This window comes from Oncorhynchus gorbuscha, linkage group LG20 (assembly GCF_021184085.1).
Source record: "Oncorhynchus gorbuscha isolate QuinsamMale2020 ecotype Even-year linkage group LG20, OgorEven_v1.0, whole genome shotgun sequence".
NCBI lineage: Eukaryota > Metazoa > Chordata > Actinopteri > Salmoniformes > Salmonidae > Oncorhynchus > Oncorhynchus gorbuscha.
Window position 1 is genome coordinate 24,405,444 of NC_060192.1, and position 20,446 is coordinate 24,425,889.

Genomic DNA, 20,446 nt, shown 5'->3' on the forward strand with positions numbered 1-20,446 from the left:
CCCCAAAGCCAACAACCAAATGCAGAAAGTCAAATATAGCAAGCTTGTTTTATTCCCCTGGGATACATTGAATCAGCTAAAAAAAATAGTGTAAAATGTTAGCACCTGTGCATTGAGTATGTGCTTTAATCTCACACTAAATTGTGATTGACTGCTATATATAAATATATTCATTAAATTCAATTCCAATAAATCCAGACGCCTAGGAAAATCCCACGGGTTACAGATGATTTGTGTGTGATATATTTATCAGTGCAGCACATTTGAATAATTACATCTGCTCTGTTAAATCATACGAGCTTTCGCCTGTTTTCAGGCTTCTGCTTTAAATGAAATACGGAGCTCACTGTTTTGCCTGAATGGGAAAAGTAACTGAGTTACAACTCATCACCCCTGTGTGTTAGATGGACTGCCCATTCACAGAGAGAGTTTGATAGGTACACAGTTTGTGTGTTTTAGGAGGCGAGGGAGAGTGGTGGGGAAGGTCACCCTTTACAACAGCCTATTTTACATTTGGGATCCATCATTTAAGATGCCTAAATCCATGCCGTCTGCTAGGTTGCTGGACAATTCAGCACATAGCAAGAGGTTTGTAGTGTGCAGGCTAATACAAGCCACTACAACTACTGTCAAACACAAGTGTATAGAGTGCAAAAGAAAAACCACGTGGAGTGTTTTCTGCAGGGGCTATACAACCATGATGAAAACAGAACACACTTCCATACAGTAAGTCACCTTTTGTGATGACATACTTTTTGACTATCTTCACTTTGTTGTGTTAAGGCATGATGCCGTAGCAAATGTATTCTGACTCTCCCCAAGGCCCAACACACCATAACCTCATCATCACTCCCCTCCGGCTATATCATAGACAAAGGGCATTTCACTCTGCACTGCATATTGTTTTCTATCTCACAGCTTTACTGTACATGACTCCTGTAAAGCAAAGTTGCAACATACTGGGTGAAGAAACAAAGCCTGTGGCCCCTGGGGCTCCGGCTGCTGTGTTGCTTTGAAAGGGCCCCAAGATGCTCCTCTCCCCCCAGCAGCCCCCCAGTCATCTGGGTGGGTCCCTGTGAGAACCTCACTGCAGACTCACTGTCTGGGCTGGTTCATTGATGAAACTGGGACATGGTGGTGGTGAGGGATTATAAGGTTTTTTGTTGCCTTTTTCTGGGGCACAGAATTCTGGATGGGAAGTGCGCCACCTCCTCCTCCTCACATCCCAGCAAAACAAAATAGCCAGGAATAAGTGGTGTGCTATATTTGTTTGTCTCGTGCAGTACAACAGTGACTACTACATTCGTTCTGTTGCACAATAAAAACATTGTTGTGTCCCCGTGTCGTGCCTGCTGAAAACAGCCCAGGCTTATACTGTAAAAGAAGCTCAGATGTCAATCAAACTAACAAGAAAGTATGCTTTTTTACGTCTTCCTGTGAAAGGCAAAGGGGTCATGGTCTTTACGATAAGTCATAGAGGGCTCACCTCACCCCAAATCTAATTCATTACATGTTCATCTCGCTTATCAAAATGAAGAGAACCAATAAATACATTTCCTCAATAACATTTTATTTTTCAAATGATCTTTCTCAAAAAGTTTGTATATTGTCCCATAAAATAATCTGTACTCTTAATACCTCCCCACCCCATTTATTTTGTTGATTTGAGTTTAAAATGTGGCAATCCCCATGACCCCAGCTTTGAACAGCACTGCCCTACAGTCCCTCTGTACTCTATTCAGGATTCGGTCCTGACTTTATGATTCTTTCCTCAATTCATTCCTCCACCTTTTCACCAACTCCCTCTGGGCAGCAGGAGAAGCTGCTACCACTTCCACCTCTCCATCCCTCGCTCCCCTGCACCCACAGCTGATTCCACCAAGAGACATATTAAGTAAGCATTTACCAGCCCATTAGTTCCCCCTCTCACTTCCAAACATCATCAAACTCTCTCATTAATACGAAAGTCCCCACATAAAATAATACAGTTTTATATATGTAGAATACAAACAGTACTTACTATAGAATTATGTAGTAAACTGTAGAATACTATAGTAAACACGACAGTAAATACTACAGAAATGTCTGCAAAAACACTATACTCCGCAAAAACACGACAGTAAATACTACAGAAATGTCTGCAAAAACACTATACTCCGCAAAAACACGACAGTAAATACTACAGAAATGTCTGCAAAAACACTATACTCCGCAAAAACACGACAGTAAATACTATAGTACAGTGCCTTCAGATCCCTTGACTTTTTCCACATTTTGTTGTGCTACAGTCTGAATTTAGAATGAATTAAATTTAGATTTAAATTGATACCCAATCATGTCAAAGTGGAATTATATATATGTATATATATATATATATATTTTTTTTACACAAATTCATAAAAAATGATAAGCGGAAATGTCTTGAGTCAATAAGTATTTAACCTCTTTGTTATGGCAAGCCTAAATAAGTTCAGGAGTAAAAATGTGCTTAACGAGTCAATAATAAGTTGCATGGTCACACTCAGTGTGCAGCAACAGTGTTTAACATGATTTTCGAATGACTACCTCATCTCTGTACCCCACAGATATAATTATCTGCAAGGTCACTCAGTCGAGCACTGAATTTCAAACACAGATTCAACCACAAAGACCAGAGAGGTTTTCCAATGCCTTGCAAAGAACCTTTTGGTGGATGGGTAAACAAGTAGACATTGAATATGGTGAAGTCATTAATGGCTGTGATTAAGGCACTAAAGTAAAACTGCAAAAAGATATGGCACAGAAATGAACTTTATGTACTGAAAAGTTGATGTTCTGATTACAAAACATTATGTTTGGGGCAAATCCAACACAATACATCGCTGAGCACCACTCGTCATATTTAAAAAAATGGTGATGGCTGCATCATGTTATGGGTATGCTTGTCATCAGGCAAAGGACTAGGGAGTTTCTGGGGGGGGGGCTAAAAAGAAACAGAATAGAGCCAAGCACAGGCACAATCCTAGAGGAAATGCCTGGTTCATTCTGCTTTCCTACAGACAAATTCACCTTTTAGCAGGACAATAACCTAAAACACAAGGCTAAATATACACTGGAGTTGCTTACCAAAATGTCATTGAATGTTCCTGAGTGGCCTAGTTGCAGTTTGACTTAAATCGGCTTGAAAATCTATGGCAGACATGAAAATGGCTGTCTAGCAATGATCAACAAACAACTTGACAGAGCATGAAGAATTTTTAACAGAATAATGTTCCAAATATTGTACAATCCAGGGGCGTAAAGCTCTAAGAGACTTACCCAGAAATACTCACAGCTGTAATCACAGCCAAAGGTGATTCTAACATGTATTAACTCAGGGGGTGAATACTTATGTAATCAAGATATAGTAGTGTTTTTATTTACATTTTATGTTAGAATTCTTCTTCCACTTTGGCAGTACAGAGTATTTTGTGTAGATCAGTGACAGAGAATTAAATACATTTTCATCCCACCTTGTAACACACATTTTTTGGGGAATAAATCAAGGGTGGGCGAATACTTTCTGAAGACACTGTATATAGTACAGTATTTCATTTGCATATAGCCCACCCATCCCACTCCCCAATATACCAATTTGTGCCACACATAAGTGAGAATCCTACATGCCAAGTATAGATTGTGTTTGTTACAGGTTATAGAAAAGAGCAGAAGCTCTGAACTATCCGTTCAGACCCCAGTCCTATCTACCTTCCTACCTTCCTACCTACAGGTCATGGAAAATGAGCTCTTTTAGTATTTCTTCAGTAAGTTTCCTCAAGGAGAAAGCCTCCACTTCTATGTCAAAGATAATGTAACTAAAACACTATAGCAAATACTATAGTGATGTCTGCCAAAAGACTATACAGTAAATCCAATATTATACCCCAGTCCGCAGAAACACTACAGGAAATACTATAGTACATTCCACATAAACACTACATTAATTACTACAATATATACTACAGTTTTTTTACTACAGTATTTATACAATAGTTAACTGTAAATACTACACTATACTACAGTAAATACTACAGTATCCACTAGAGTGTTTTTGCTGACTTCAGTAAAGTCTGCAAAAACAAAAAGTGAATACTAGAGTATGTATACCATTGTATGCTATACTATTTGTTCATTTGGGAATGGAGACGACTGCCATATCTTACAGACACTGATAATGCTATCATCATATTTCATATCAATGGGCATGTGCAAAGTCCCCCATTCTTGAAAACAACAACATCCTTTTCCAGAGGCTTATCTAAGATATATTTAATATTCTAGACAATAAGGAAAGCACATGACAAGAGCTAAAAGCCATCTCCACTGATTGTGGAGTGGAATGAGGTAATAGCAGTGGCAAAACATAGTCATGTTGCCATTTCAGCAGCATCTGCGCATTTAGCTGTAAGCTTCCTATAATTAACATTTGCAGCTGAATTTGATTTTAGCTTTGAAACATTTCAAAATGGGACTGCCCTGTGGAACAAATCAACAAACATCAGCATTACATAACCCAAAGAGCACGGACTCTCTGTCTTGTCCTCCAAGGCCTCCATTCACCAGAGACAAATGATGCACCAGAAATAGAGTTAATGGAAATTCATTGATTTAAAAACCCAAACTTGTGCACCATATGTACAGTCAGGTCCATAATTATTAACACCCTTGATAAAGATGTGCAAAAAATACTGTAAAAAATAAAGTATACAATACTGAGCTATATTGTATGCTCAAAAAGGGGGATATTATATTATTTATACTAATACAATTGCTCAGAGAAAGGGATTTTGTTTAACAAGTAATACAACAGAATCTAATAAAAGATAAGGGGGAAAATGATTGCTATCCGTTTACAGTACTCTAGTGTTCTTCCCTTGCGAGGGTAACGACACTGAGCCTTTTTCTCAAATGTGTTAGGAGATTGGAGAACACGTTGGGAGGGATCTTAGACCATTCTGCCGTACAGAATCCTTAATATCCTGCGCTTATGAACTGCCCTCTTCAATTCTAATCACAGGTTTTCAATGGGGTTCATGTCCGGAGAGTAATATGGCCATTGAAAAATGTTGATTTTGTGTTCAATGAACCATTTTGATTACAGCTTGGTGTTATTGTCTTGCTGGAAGATCCGCTTGCAGCCAAGTGTCTCAGGCTCCTTGCAGAGTCAACCAGGTTTTGGGCTAAAATGCCCTGGTATTTGGCAAAGTTAATGATGCCATTGACCTTAACAAGGGATCCAGCACTAGTAGAAAAAAAAACATAACATCAAAGATCCACCACCATATTTTACCGCAGGTATGAGATACTTTCTGCGTATGCTTCTGTCTTCAACACCTAACCCACCACTGGTGTGTGTGGCCAAAGAGCTACATTTACATTTCGTCTGACCATTGCACCGGTTCCAATCCAAGTGCCAATGGCATTTACTAAACTCCAGGCGGTGCTATGGTCAGATGACATGAAAAACAGAAGCACGTGCAAAAAGAGTACCTCATACCTACAGTAAGAGAGCAGACAAAGGATATCAAGGATCTGGAAATATTCTGTACGGCAGAATGGTCTAAGATCCCTCCCAACGTGTTCTCCAATCTCCTAACACATTTGAGAAAAAGGCTCAGTGTCGTTACCCTCGCAAGGGAAGAACACTAGAGTACTGTAAACGGATAGCAATCATTTTCCCCCTTATCTTTTATTCGATTCTGTTGTATTACTTGTTAAACAAAATCCCGTTCTCTGAGCAATTGTATTAGTATAAAATATTATAATATCCCAATTCTTTGAGCATACAATATAGCTCAGTATTTGTATAATTTATTTTATACAGTATTTTTTGCACATCTTTATGGACCAGACTGTATACGGTATGTCAGGTATTAGCATGTCATGTCATTGTCAAGGCAGGCTATAACTACTGACAATTGAATTCTGGCTTCAGCAATTCAGTAAAAATAATTCAAGTTAGTTGTGTTTTCATCATGGGGTGGCAGCGTAGCCTAGTGGTTAGAGCGTTGGACTAGTATCCAAAAGGTTGCAAGTTCAAATCCCCGTGCTGACAAGGTACAAATCTGTCCTTCTCCCCCTGAACAGGCAGTTAACTCACTGTTCCTAGGCAGTCATTGAAAATAAGAATTTGTTATTAATTGACTTGCCTCTTTAAATAAAGATAAAATCAGGGATTCTCTAGACTGTTTATTTTTCGGAAGGAAGGAACGTTGAAAGGCGGGACTATTTAAACAGAGATCTATTTCCTCCCATGCCTCACTGTTCCCAAGGTCTCTTCCAGTCATGTCTTATATGCCAGGCTTTTACCACATTAGGTACAGTAGAATTCCAATGAGAGTTAGCTTTACCTGAGTCCATATAACACAGTGCCATCAGGATGCAGTCGAATCATACGGTTCTTTACTGTCACGCCATGCAGAAAGGACTTCTTGTCGTTAAGGAAGTAGGTGTCTGGGAGCCACAGCTGGTCCGCCACGCGGTTATCCAGAGTCAGGTTGAGGGGCAGCTCAGCGTATGCCAAACGCTTGTCTCGCCAACTTTGCTGGAAATACATTGTGATGGTATAATCCTGTGAAAAAGGGAAGAAAGCACTGTCAGATTGACAAGAACTAGTTGTTATGTATGAACAAAAGCTCCAACTATACAAAGTACAAGTTACCTCTACTGTACTTGCCCTATCCAACTCCAAGCTCCAACTATGGGAAGTACAAGTTACCTCTACTGTACTTGCCCTATCCAACTCCAAGCTCCAACTATACAAAGTACAAGTTACCTCTACTGTACTTGCCCTATCCAACTCCAAGCTCCAACTATACAAAGTACAAGTTACCTCTACTGTACTTGCCCTATCCAACTCCAAGCTCCAACTATGGGAAGTACAAGTTACCTCTACTGTACTTGCCCTATCCAACTCCAAGCTCCAACTATGGGAAGTACAAGTTACCTCTACTGTACTTGCCCTATCCAACTCCAAGCTCCAACTATGGGAAGTACAAGTTACCTCTACTGTACTTGCCCTATCCAACTCCAAGCTCCAACTATGGGAAGTACAAGTTACCTCTACTGTACTTGCCCTATCCAACTCCAAGCTCCAACTATGGGAAGTACAAGTTACCTCTACTGTACTTGCCCTATCCAACTCCAAGCTCCAACTATGGGAAGTACAAGTTACCTCTACTGTACTTGCCCTATCCAACTCCAAGCTCCAACTATGGGAAGTACAAGTTACCTCTACTGTACTTGCCCTATCCAACTCCAAGCTCCAACTATGGGAAGTACAAGTTACCTCTACTGTACTTGCCCTATCCAACTCCAAGCTCCAACTATGGGAAGTACAAGTTACCTCTACTGTACTTGCCCTATCCAACTCCAAGCTCCAACTATGGGAAGTACAAGTTACCTCACCTGTACTTGCCCTATCCAACTCCAAGCTCCAACTATGGGAAGTACAAGTTACCTCACCTGTACTTGCCCTATCCAACTCCAAGCTCCAACTATGGGAAGTACAAGTTACCTCTACTGTACTTGCCCTATCCAACTCCAAGCTCCAACTATGGGAAGTACAAGTTACCTCTACTGTACTTGCCCTATCCAACTCCAAGCTCCAACTATGCGAAGTACAAGTTACCTCTACTGTACTTGCCCTATCCAACTCCAACTAGCAAGTTACCTCTAACTTGCCCTATCCAACAAAACTATACAAGTACAAGTTACCTCTACTGTACTTGCCCTATCCAACTCCAAGCTCCAACTATGCGAAGTACAAGTTACCTCTACTGTACTTGCCCTATCCAACTCCAAGCTCCAACTATGCGAAGTACAAGTTACCTCTACTGTACTTGCCCTATCCAACTCCAAGCTCCAACTATACAAAGTACAAGTTACCTCTACTGTACTTGCCCTATCCAACTCCAAGCTCCAACTATGCGAAGTACAAGTTACCTCTACTGTACTTGCCCTATCCAACTCCAAGCTCCAACTATGCGAAGTACAAGTTACCTCACCTGTACTTGCCATATCCAACTCCAAGCTCAAACTATGGGAAGTACAAGTTACCTCTACTGTACTTGCCCTATCCAACTCCAAGCTCCAACTATGGGAAGTACAAGTTACCTCTACTGTACTTGCCCTATCCAACTACAAGCTCCAACTATGGGAAGTACAAGTTACCTCTACTGTACTTGCCCTATCCAACTCCAAGCTCCAACTATGGGAAGTACAAGTTACCTCACCTGTACTTGCCCTATCCAACTCCAAGCTCCAACTATGGGAAGTACAAGTTACCTCTACTGTACTTGCCCTATCCAACTACAAGCTCCAACTATGGGAAGTACAAGTTACCTCACCTGTACTTGCCCTATCCGACTCCAAGCTCCAACTATGGGAAGTACAAGTTACCTCTACTGTACTTGCCCTATCCAACTACAAGCTCCAACTATGGGAAGTACAAGTTACCTCACCTGTACTTGCCCTATCCGACTCCAAGCTCCAACTATGGGAAGTACAAGTTACCTCACCTGTACTTGCCCTATCCAACTACAAGCTCCAACTATGGGAAGTACAAGTTACCTCACTTGTACTTGCCCTATCCAACTCCAAGCTCCAACTATGGGAAGTACAAGTTACCTCTAATGTATTTGCCCTATCCAACTCCAAGCTCCAACTATGGGAAGTACAAGTTACCTCACCTGTACTTGCCCTATTCAACTCCAAGCCCCAACTATGGGAAGTACAAGTTACCTCACCTGTACTTGCCCTATCCAACTCAAAGCTCCAACTACAGGAAGTACAAGTTACCTCTACTGTACTTGCCCTATCCAACTCCATACACATAGTACCATTACATGTATTATCATAATCATTATGTGCACAGAATATCAGAAAGCACTATCAGTGATTTTCTAGGACACAATGGAACCATAATGAAAGGAAAGACTTAAAGGGAAGTGATTTAAAGGGCCACGTTAAGATCAATACGTCCTCTGATGACAGTACAGTCCTTCTGAATTTTGCATGATAAATGCTGCCAATTATTCTGGGAATCTCAGTGTCCCGAAATCTCAATGTAATTGTCTGAAATTCAAGTGAACCATAATGTACGTCACATATTATAAGCGGACTGAGAGCTAATCTGAGTGGTTATTCAGCTGGACATGACCTACATTCTCTCAGTCTTACCCTATGAAAAGGCCCGTCCATATTTTCCATAAAAATATATATATTTGCAGCATCCTGAAAAAAATGTAATTGAATGAAATATTTGTTTTTACATGGCTTTTGTCTGATTGCAATTTTTTGGGGTGGAATTTGTTATTCTTTTGCTATGACTATTTTGGCTTGCTGACAAAGTACACAAATGAACAGCTAAAATAGACAATTTATGGTGTTAGCCATAACACACATGTTGAGATTATCAAGAGTTTTCCAAGTTGACAAATGTTTTTGATCGGTCTTTGTTCACCAGAAGTTTGTTCAACCTTTTCAGCTTTGCACTTGATGCTGCCTTCTCAAATGTCCCGGGAAACCAAAATAACATACAGCATAAGCTAAAGCTTGCGGTGTCTTTCAAAACACAGGAGTACAACATGAATCTCTACAATAACTTCAAGATGAATAAATCAAAGGGCCTCACTTGCATGTGCTCAAAAAATAAAGAAAACAGCTAGATACATTAGTGACTACCTCTAACAAATTACAGATGATATCTGCTGTCGAAACTGGATGACAATCCTCTAGTGACCCCAAATAACAATGTTGTAGGGATAACAAACCCAAAACCCAACAGCAAAGCCCTTCTGGCTTGTGGGTGGAGTGAACTCTGAGTGTGACTGTGCCACACTAAATACACTTATATACATATTTTTAAATACAATGGAGAGGAGAGCGACAGAATGATGTCATTGCTGAGACACCAGCCATATTGTCTTCTTTAAGGAGGCACAAGACTGTGCCTGATTTCTCACCGCTCTCTAATGAACACAAGTTAACGCGTAATATAATCAAGCAAAACAGATGCACAACATGTCTATGGTTATCTAATGTCGGCAAGGGCAAATATGACTGATTGAAATGGTATTGCGTTGCAAACACTCAAAGACCCTTGAACCCTGTCTTGATATCACTGTAACTCGACTATGGTCTCTTGCACATTGTTAGATCATCTTTATGTGGTCAGATTATATTATTATATTATTTTGTGAACAATCAAGAAATCAAGAAAGGGTCCAAGGTTCATTTAATTAGTTCAATTTGAGTGTTTGCAACTAAGTACCTGTAAGGTTCAGCTTTTCTTTTCTTAGTCAACCTTGTGTCCTGTTTCTTTGTGTTCTAGAACGTAGCCCTGTTTCTTTGTGTTCTAGAACGTAGCCCTGTTTCTTTGTGTTCTAGAACGTAGCCCTGTTTCTTTGTGTTCTAGAACATAGCCCTGTTTCTTTGTGTTCTAGAACATAGCCCTGTTTCTTTGTGTTCTAAAACATAGCCCTGTTTCTTTGTGTTCTAGAAAATAGCCCTGTTTCTTTGTGTTCTAGAACATAGCCCTGTTTCTTTGTGTTCTAGAACATAGCCCTGTTTCTTTGTGTTCTAGAACATAGCCCTGTTTCTCTGTGTTCTAGAACATAGCCCTGTTTCTTTGTGTTCTAGAACATAGCCCTGTTTCTTTGTGTTCTAGAACATAGCCCTGTTTCTTTGTGTTCTAGAACATAGCCCTGTTTCTTTGTGTTCTAGAACATAGCCCTGTTTCTTTGTGTTCTAGAACATAGCCCTGTTTCTTTGTGTTCTAGAAAATAGCCCTGTTTCTTTGTGTTCTAGAACATAGCCCTGTTTCTTTGTGTTCTAGAACATAGCCCTGTTTCTTTGTGTTCTAGAACATAACCCTGTTTCTTTGTGTTCTAGAACATAGCCCTGTTTCTTTGTGTTCTAGAACATAGCCCTGTTTCTTTGTGTTCTAGAACATAGCCCTGTTTCTTTGTGTTCTAGAACATAGCCCTGTTTCTTTGTGTTCTAGAACATAGCCCTGTTTCTTTGTGTTCTAGAACATAGCCCTTTCATTTTTTTTCATTGATTTCACCTGCGTTCGCTTCTCACCTGGTCTCATCAGCTCCCTATTTAGTTCAGTTCTTTCTGTTTATATGGTTGTAAGGTATTGTTTGTTTTTGACTGCCTACCTGTATTGACCATTGCCTGCCTGTGACCACTATTCCTGCCTTCTGCGAAGGCCTAATAAACATCTGGCACGCTCTGCGTGTGAATCTACACCTCTTTCTCCCTGAGTATTCATTACAGTACCCTTATAAATAAGAATTGACACATTGAGTCGATGTACTGTATAGACTTTGCTACTGTGAGAGAAGGGGTTTTGTAACTCACCATGTTCACTTCTGAGATGGAGTCAATGCTAGCGATGTTGATGCTCATTCCTACGATGACTGGGGCACCTGGGGGAACACAGGAGGCCGTGCAGTCACACACAAACTCACACAGATTATTTACACTGATCCAGAAATACACTTTTGGCCTCTGTTTTAAAAATAACGTAGGAAAAGAAATTCTCTTCACATGGTGGGTTATCTCATTGAATTATCACGACATTACTGCATGAACCATGATATAACTCTTTTTTTATGCATGAAACTAGAACTGGACATTTCTGATGTGGGAGAGAGTATCACTGAATCAAACATTCTCTGAAGACTGTGGGAACAAGCCTCATATGAGCAGGAGTAGGCCATTGATTGGAAAGCATGAAGGAAACAGACCAAACCCATTTACCTTTCTCATACAGGATGTGCAAAGTAACCAAAAGGGCGGCAGAATGAAATGGCACAAAAAGGCTAAAATGCAGAAGAGGCAAATTAATTGTAACATCCAATTTTTTGGGCGGAAAGAGTGTCTCTTTGGGTCACTGTGTTTAAACAGCCATATAAAATCGGACTAAATCTTTCTTTAATCTTCATAAAATTTGAATCTATATTACATTCAGGTACACCATGCTAATTTCACGCTCAATATTCTCGCCCCCCTCAAATCATGTAATCGTATTATCTCATCCTACTGCTTTCTCCTTACAGGAAACTGAAACATTAAAGTGAAAGGGATGTCAAAGTGTGTTGATATTCAGCAATGTCAAAGAGAATAATTAAAGGAAAATGTTCCTTCAGTTTTAGTTACATTCAGATATAACTGGCCTTCAGTATAAAGTGGCCTGGATTCTATGACGGACTGTGGATCTGTGTCGAGTCGGTTCAAATAACAACTTAAAACGGCATTATGTGCGTGCACCTGTGGGCCTAGTCATAGTAAACAGGAGGTCAAAAAACAAGGCTTACAATTATCCACATATACTGTATACTCAACTACTGGGGTTCTGTAGCTCAGTTGGTAGAGCATGGCGCTTGTAAAGCCAGGGTAGTGGGTTCATCCCGGGACCACCCATACGTAGAATGTATGCACACATGACTGTAAGTCGCTTTGGATAAAAGCGTCTGCTAAATGGCATATATTATTATTATTATTACTGTGCATGACTCATTTACTCAATTTGGCCTTTGTCTTAGTAGTGAGGAGTTAGGCAGCCCTGTACAGAGCCTTGCCCCGGGGAGTGCTTTAACCTTCGTTAAAAAGCAAGGATATTAGAACAAACAGGTTGAGAGACCTTTGCTGCCATAAGAAATAGCAGTTGTCATTGTGTATTCGTCAAAGCTAATGTTGAATCTTTGGTTTTAAGAAGTGCTGTGCTGAACATGTGACGGCAGGGCGCAAGAAGAGTGTGCATCTTGTGTATAGTCTTGTGTTCAATTAATAATTGACTTGAAAATGTGTGCATATTTAACAGAAATTCACCTGTCCGTATACTGTTTTATGCACCATCTAAAAGGTTCATAGGTTGTGTCAAAGAGTGATGCTGAAATAGTGGCATGGTCAATGTGCCACAGGTGGCAGAAAGCCTAGCAGTTAAGAGCTTTGGGCCAAAAGGTCACTGGTTCAAATCCCAGAGCTGACAAGGTGAAAAGTCTTTCAATGTATTCTTAAGCAAGGCACTTAACCCTAATTTCTCTGGATAAGTGAGTCTGCTAAATGACTAATTTGTACTTTAGGAGCTCTCTGTCTAGATATTATTATTATATTATAAGATGAGGACATGTGCAGGCAACTGTTCTGGAAAACTGCAGAAACATTCTGACACTAAAAATATATTCTGAATGTGACTATGTCTAGATAGGAGCATCTGCTTAATCAATGAACATACAGTTTATCTGCATACAGTAGGTAGGTGTAAGTAGGTGTTAGACAAATAATGTAGCTAAATCTGTAACCTGACATTAAAATGGATAGGCCTACACATGTAAAAAATGTAAATTAAAAAAGCATTTTAAACGTTCTAGAAGTTGGGCTATTTCATACTGTAGGTTTTTCACGTTCATGACAACTGCCGACAATTCAACTTCGGAGCTCAAAGCAAGGACACCCCCCCTCACCCCAAATGTTCCCTCCTTGATCTGTAAAGAAAAATCCAAAATCTCTGCACAAGGGAAATGTGTCACCCTCAAAATGAATTAATTAGCCATTTCCCAATTAGCAGACCACTGAATCATGATGATCAGGTGAAGGAGAAATGAAGTGTAAGCACAAAAATATTGACAGTAAAAAAAGGGAGTGACATCCAACACTTTGTTGCGGCAGCGTAGCCTAGTGGCTAGAGTGTTGGACTAGGAACCAGAAGGTTGTGAGTTCAAACCCCTGAGCTGACAAGGTACAAATCTGTCGTTCTGCCCCTGAACAGGCAGTTAACCCACTGTTCCCAGGCTGTCATTGAAAATAAGAATATGTTCTTAACTGACTTGCCTGGTTAAATAAAGGTTTTAAAAAAATAATAAAAAAAAAGCTTCCCCTTTTTTCTAGTAGTGACCAAGGAAGAACCATCTCAACCACTGGGTTCAATGCAAATTATTACAACAGTATGATTTAGGTAAACTACTATTTCCTTGAGCTAAGAGTGATGTAAGTAAAAGAGGCCTACAGCTAGTGTGTGTAGCTATGTACATGTCATGTACCTTGCACTTACAAATAGGCAGAGAAGCTGTTACAGTAAGGACCTAAACAATCAATTTAAGCATTTTGTTTTTTTACTTCAACATTTGTTTCAATGATCTTCGTTATTGTTAGAGCTTCCAAAGTAGCCAATATGGTCCAGTAAATTCATTCTTTGATCAAATAAAAAATCTGCACTAATGATTTTTTTCCCCACAGACCAGTGCTTGGGCGAGTTGCTTGAACAGTTACCTGGGCCTCGTCTACTTCATCAGGTGTGTTTTGCTCACAGAGTCACAGATTTGCTTATGAGAAACAAGCTCCCCGCGGGCTTTTGAAATGGCTGGCTGGCCACCAACAGCAATGTTTTTTTTAGTTGCATTAATATTTCAGAGGGGGTTTACACACAACAGGACAAGTGCTGCAACGTTGGGCAATGAACAAAATAATCGCTCAAACTACGCCAGGCAAAGGAGACCCATCCAGCAAAAGGTGTTCCATCTTCCCTCCAGAGAAACAACACCCAGACAAAGAAACAGAGAGGACTGTGGGAAAGATGTGCCTAAGAATATTGCTACTGTAACTGCATCTCAGAATGCCATTCAATTCATTGCCTTTCAATTTGTGCTCATTTTTCAAGGGAGTGAAATGAATCTTGAAAACAGTGATTTTCAGAGTCTGTTAAAAATCCCTTATTGTTGTTTATGTGTACTCTCTTTCCTTCCTTCAAATAATCTGCAGATGACTCCCAGTCCAGCCTACTCACGAACGATCTGACAATTACCATGTTTCTCAAAATACTGGCACTGAAATATTAACCAGCGTAGCACTTGACTTGGAGTGCACATTTCTCCTCTTTTTTTGTAATCCTATTCTCTTTCCCCCTCTCCTCCAACTCCAGCTGCCATGACAAGGCAGTCCACATCTCTCTTCAATGCCCTGCAGCTTTGTCATATTCCCTGACCCATCTCTTTCTGAGAAAAGAAAAAAAAAAAAATCGGAAAATGTGGGGCCATTTTCCATTGCGCTTTGTGAAGGCAACCAGTAACAATTTCCCCCAGAGATGTCAAAGTACATTCGTTCGCTGGTTGTAAACAGAAAGCACCAGGATCTCTCTCTCTCTCGCTTACTGCATATGTTGTACCCTGCTTCAATGAAACAGAGGGATCCACTTTGCCACCGTGGCTTTCTCAAAAGGAAAGCACTTACCTGCAGATGCACTTTTGCGAGCTAAGGAAATATCGCTTCAGCAACAGCAGCCTGAGAGGCTCAGATATGTCTGCTTTTATCAATTCACGTGTTCTCATTGGAACACATTTCAGAAAATGTGGTATCTGAAAATAAAACAAGCAGGATATGAAATCAGATAATTATGTGTTAGTGTGTGGGTGTGCGCATCCATTTGTGCACGCTTGTGTGTCTGTGTGTGCTAATGTGTGTGTGTGTGAGTGAGATGGGGATATAGCAATGTCCAGAGCCAAACCCAAACTACTATTAGCAATTATCCCATCAGAGTGTGTCAGCACTTTCCACTGCTTTCCCAATAAGCTGCATCTAAGCCACTGACTGCTGTGACCTGATGCTGCTCGCCGACACCAAACTCTGACCTGATCTCCCAAAGTAGGGACTACTTCCAGCTGAGTCTCATAACTTGCCGGGTAAAAAAAAGTCAGGCTTGAATCCAACTCCGCGTCCAGCATCCAGGCACTTTATCTCCTGATCTTTGATTGTCTGCCAGTCTCCTCTCTCCCCTCTGAACTCAGCACATTCCCCCTGCCAAGGAGGGCACAGCCCTCTGAGGAACCAAACAAAATCTACCACTTGGCCATAGTCTTACTTTAAATCTTGAACAGAAGAAGAATGGATATCCCTATGGCAAGAAGCATAGTAAGTGCACAGCCTGTAACTCAGTTTAAATTCGTCACCCCTGAGGTTAGTATCGATGCGAAGGCAGACACAGACAACAACATTAAAATATTTACCAATCCTGTCAGCAACATTGAAAAAAAGCACATTTCTATAACACATTTGCAGTTCACTAACATACAGTGATAAAACAGGAAGAAAATATTAGCACTAAATTCCTATGTCTGCCACCGAACAGGAACCATCTATGGACAGCACCAGTGAATGAGAAAAACCTGTTTGTTTTGTCAATGGAGCTGCTGCATTGTAGACCCCTCCAAGCCATAGCACACAGATTCTCCACACCTCTCTGCCTTTCTCTGTTTGACATTTTGCCTCTACTCTCTCTACTTATGTTGTGCTCCTGGGCTTCTCTGAGCAGATCCACTGCTTCGTCAAAACTTCAGTTATTTTCCTCAATTTTTACACTCAGCAGCCTGATGGCCCCATCATCTGTGTCCATATTTAAATGCCAAAGGTGAAGCAGGTGGCATCGTGGAGTGCCTGGGCTTTATTAACCCTTTACTCTCGTGGGAATTGACCTATGTGGATAGGGCGAAAATTGAAACGTTTCTTGTGGAAGAAATGTGCAAAACATATGCATAACCATGGTAGCAATTGAAAGGAAAGAGTTTGGAAATAATGGGAAAAAGTAGTAGACTTAAGGTGAGGACACAACCCGACACAAGACTCAATCCAAAACATTACACTGTTGATTTTATTTGCATTTTACACGTGGGATACATTTTGCCACATTTGTCGATAACAAAATATCAAAAGACTCTGGATACATTCGGTAACTCGCTGAGACTATTCCTGGGACATATGGGGTAGGTGCCGCATGAGACAAATCAAATGGATTGTGGCCACACAGTTTCTAAATAAGTGTTTTTTTTTTGAGCAACTGCGCTGTTGAGAAACTACAGCAAGCACACTTGTAGTTGTTTAATTTGGAACACAACCCTGCATTCCCGCCATCACACAATTACGCTTGTTGTTTACGCAATACAAAAATGGTCCATTATAAATCGCAACCTGGGTTTAGGTGGGCATGATTTGAAAGCGTGTTCTATTGCCAACATGACGAGCTAAGTCACTTTAATAACTCTACCTACTGTCACGCCCTGACCTTAGTTATCTTTGTTTTCTTTATTATTTTGGTTAGGTCAGGGTGTGATGAGGGTGGTATGTGTTTTTTTTGTTTGTCTAGGGTTTTTTCCATATCTATGGGGTGTTGGTATTGTCTAGGTAAATGTAGGTCCATGGTGGCCTGAATTGGTTCCCAATCAGAGACAGCTGTTTATCGTTGTCTCTGATTGGGGATCCTATTTTTTCCTTCTTTAAAAAAAACTACATTGTTGGTTAGAGGATCGTAAGTAAACATTTCACTTCTTCTTGTCGTGCGCGGTGCTCAAGTTCAGAACAGCTGTCAGTCAAAACCAATTCAGAGCTGTGAAGCGCAGAGCCAGACCTCTGACATCATGTATAGGATGATACTGTACAGCCACGACGTTCCAATTTAGGATATTATCAGTGCCCAAATCTAACATCTTCAACCTGCATATGGGTAGGAGTGTAAAGGGTTAGACAGAGGGCTCCGTCCCTGGAATACCTCAGGTGGATGGGGCCGTTTAGACTGGCTCCCTCTTCAGGGCCAACAATCCCTTCTCAGTATGTTTTTATCCCTGATGTGGCAGTGTTTTCTGTCATACAGGTAAAGACCATAATAATGATCTCAAATTGCATAACAGTAGGAGGATGGGGACGGAGAAGGAATCACTTTCAATAGGTACAGTATATCTGCGTGCTAGAAAAAAGTGATGGTTTTGCAGTAGCTCAGGTAAGATTTATGATCCTAATTATCTAAGTAGGGCTGGGGCCAGTGGTGAAGCTGGAATGCATGTTGGTGATAAGAAATGAAAACGTCAGGACCTAGACGCGTCAGTACAAAGCCCACACCTCCCACCTAACCCTAACCCTACGCCCTGAATACGCTCACAACGTTCATTTGCTTTGACTCCATTTGTAGGTCGATATGTGCATTTGCGGGGCACAACAAAAAAGAAACCAAGCCAAGCCAAGCGTCAATCAGTACTGCTCTGACCGCTCCCTCTACAACGAGTGCACACACAAGCTCCCATTGGGCCCACAGAAATAAATGCCTATTATAAACATATCTGACTGATGGGACACACAAGCTCCCATTAGGCCCACAGAAATAAATGCTTATATAAACATATCTGACTGATGGGACACACAAGCTCCCATTAGGCCCACAGAAATAAATGCTTATATAAACATATCTGACTGATGGGACACACAAGCTCCCATTAGGCCCACAGAAATAAATGCTTATATAAACATATCTGACTGATGGGACACACAAGCTCCCATTAGGCCCACAGAAATAAATGCTTATATAAACATATCTGACTGATGGGACACACAAGCTCCCATTAGGCCCACAGAAATAAATGCTGATATAAACATATCTGACTGATGGGACACACAAGCTCCCATTAGGCCCACAGAAATAAATGCTGATATAAACATATCTGACTGATGGGACACACAAGCTCCCATTAGGCCCACAGAAATAAATGCTGATATAAACATATCTGACTGATGGGACACACAAGCTCCCATTAGGCCCACAGAAATAAATGCTTATATAAACATATCTGACTGATGGGACACACAAGCTCCCATTAGGCCCACAGAAATAAATGCTTATATAAACATATCTGACTGATGGGACACACAAGCTCCCATTAGGCCCACAGAAATAAATGCTTATATAAACATATCTGACTGATGGGACACACAAGCTCCCATTAGGCCCACAGAAATAAATGCTGATATAAACATATCTGACTGATGGGACACACAAGCTCCCATTAGGCCCACAGAAATAAATGCTGATATAAACATATCTGACTGATGGGATAGACAACTACATTCTTTGCCAAATGACGACAGTTCATGACAAATGCAAAATGGACTTGTTGATTGAAGTAATTATTATTGAAGGAATGATTGCATCCTGTCTATTTTCCGCTAAGGCTACTTTGCAAACTGCTAGTGCCATTTAGAATTGGTTAGCCCAGGGCTAGGCTATAACCCTCCTAAACATAGACACTAGCAGTTCGCAAAGTTCACTGAATATATGAACAAACATTAGTTTGATAAAGACAAAGAGCTTATTTACATCAGAATCATGAGGCCTAGTCACCAAACAGATGTGGTGGCCATAACTCATCATGAAGTGTCCTATGTGGAATTGTCCATTTAGACAATTCCAAGGAATAGGCAGAATAAACTAAATGAAACGTCTGTATATGGAAAATAACATTGAAAAAATGGTCTTTCAACTCAACAAATTGAGCCACGTTTCAAATGATCACTCTTTGGGAATAACTGGTCCAGACTCGTGAGGTGCGCATCACTCGCCACTAGCAACGTTGAAATATTCTGTTATATTTTATTCTGTTATATTACATCACGTTTTTTAATTTAAAAAATAGGAGTGTCTTGACTGCGATAGGGGCTCAGGAAATAATAGCGTCTTGTCTGCAATGCAAAATGAACAATATAAGGCTATGCCATTGCACAGACATAGACTTTAAGCAAGATCCACTGCCTGTTTGAGGACTGTGTTCCATAATATCACCAGTTGATATTACAGTTTCAATGAATCAATGTTAAATTACACTCATTTTTTATTGAGTGAATATACTGTATATGGGGCAATTTAGCAATTAGGATTTGTTATCTGTAATGGTTATGATAAATTAGGCATTGTTGCGCACTGTTGGCATATAGATAAATGTGCAAAATAATATCTGGCCTTGTGTGCAATAATGATTGTGACAAAACCATAAATATAAATTCTGTGTGAATAAACAGTGTAGAATTGAAAGAAATTGTTAAAAATAATAAATAAATATATGTATATATATTTTTTTTTGGGGGGGGGGGGCACCCCACTTTCAGAGAGCCCATGGGTACATACACATACAGTACACATACAGTACATATACAGTACACATACAGTACACATATAGTACACATACAGTACACACCATGAAGTGCCTTCTACTGGATTCTCCCTTTCTACCATCTGTTTTGCTGTTGATCACCAGAAAAGGACTGTGTTGTATAATGCCTTACAAGGAATACAGCTTTACATAGGGGATCACTTTGAAAGGTGTCATCTCACTGCTATTTGTCAGGTGGTGTCTGCAGTAGTAGTCTTTCTAGATGATCAGGATGTTGACGTTGTTGCACTTTGGCTTTGTGCCCATTTCATGTTACTCTGGTGTAATTGCATTACTTGTGAGGTTTGTGTCGATCATGTTATTCCATGAATGCAGTCAATTGAACACTGAAAACACATTTGCCGGATAACGCCATTGCACAAAAAATACCACTCTGCCTCTGATATAAAAACGAATAATTGACTCATTGCTTAGCAACAGAGGGTTCCATGGCAACT

At 40.3% G+C, this 20,446-nt stretch overlaps 1 protein-coding gene across 2 annotated transcripts in view; it reads right to left on the reverse strand.

The window, feature by feature from the left end:
* Positions 1-20,446, reverse strand: part of LOC124007242 (gamma-aminobutyric acid receptor subunit beta-4-like) — a 47,214-nt gene that overhangs the window by 14,833 nt on the left and 11,935 nt on the right. For both annotated transcript variants that reach the window (XM_046317661.1, XM_046317660.1), the window contains exons 3-4: positions 11,386-11,453; positions 6,369-6,589 (exon numbers count right to left, since the gene is read on the reverse strand). In XM_046317661.1, the coding sequence (XP_046173617.1) occupies positions 6,369-6,589; positions 11,386-11,453 (289 nt within the window). The remainder of the gene's footprint in view (positions 1-6,368; positions 6,590-11,385; positions 11,454-20,446) is intronic.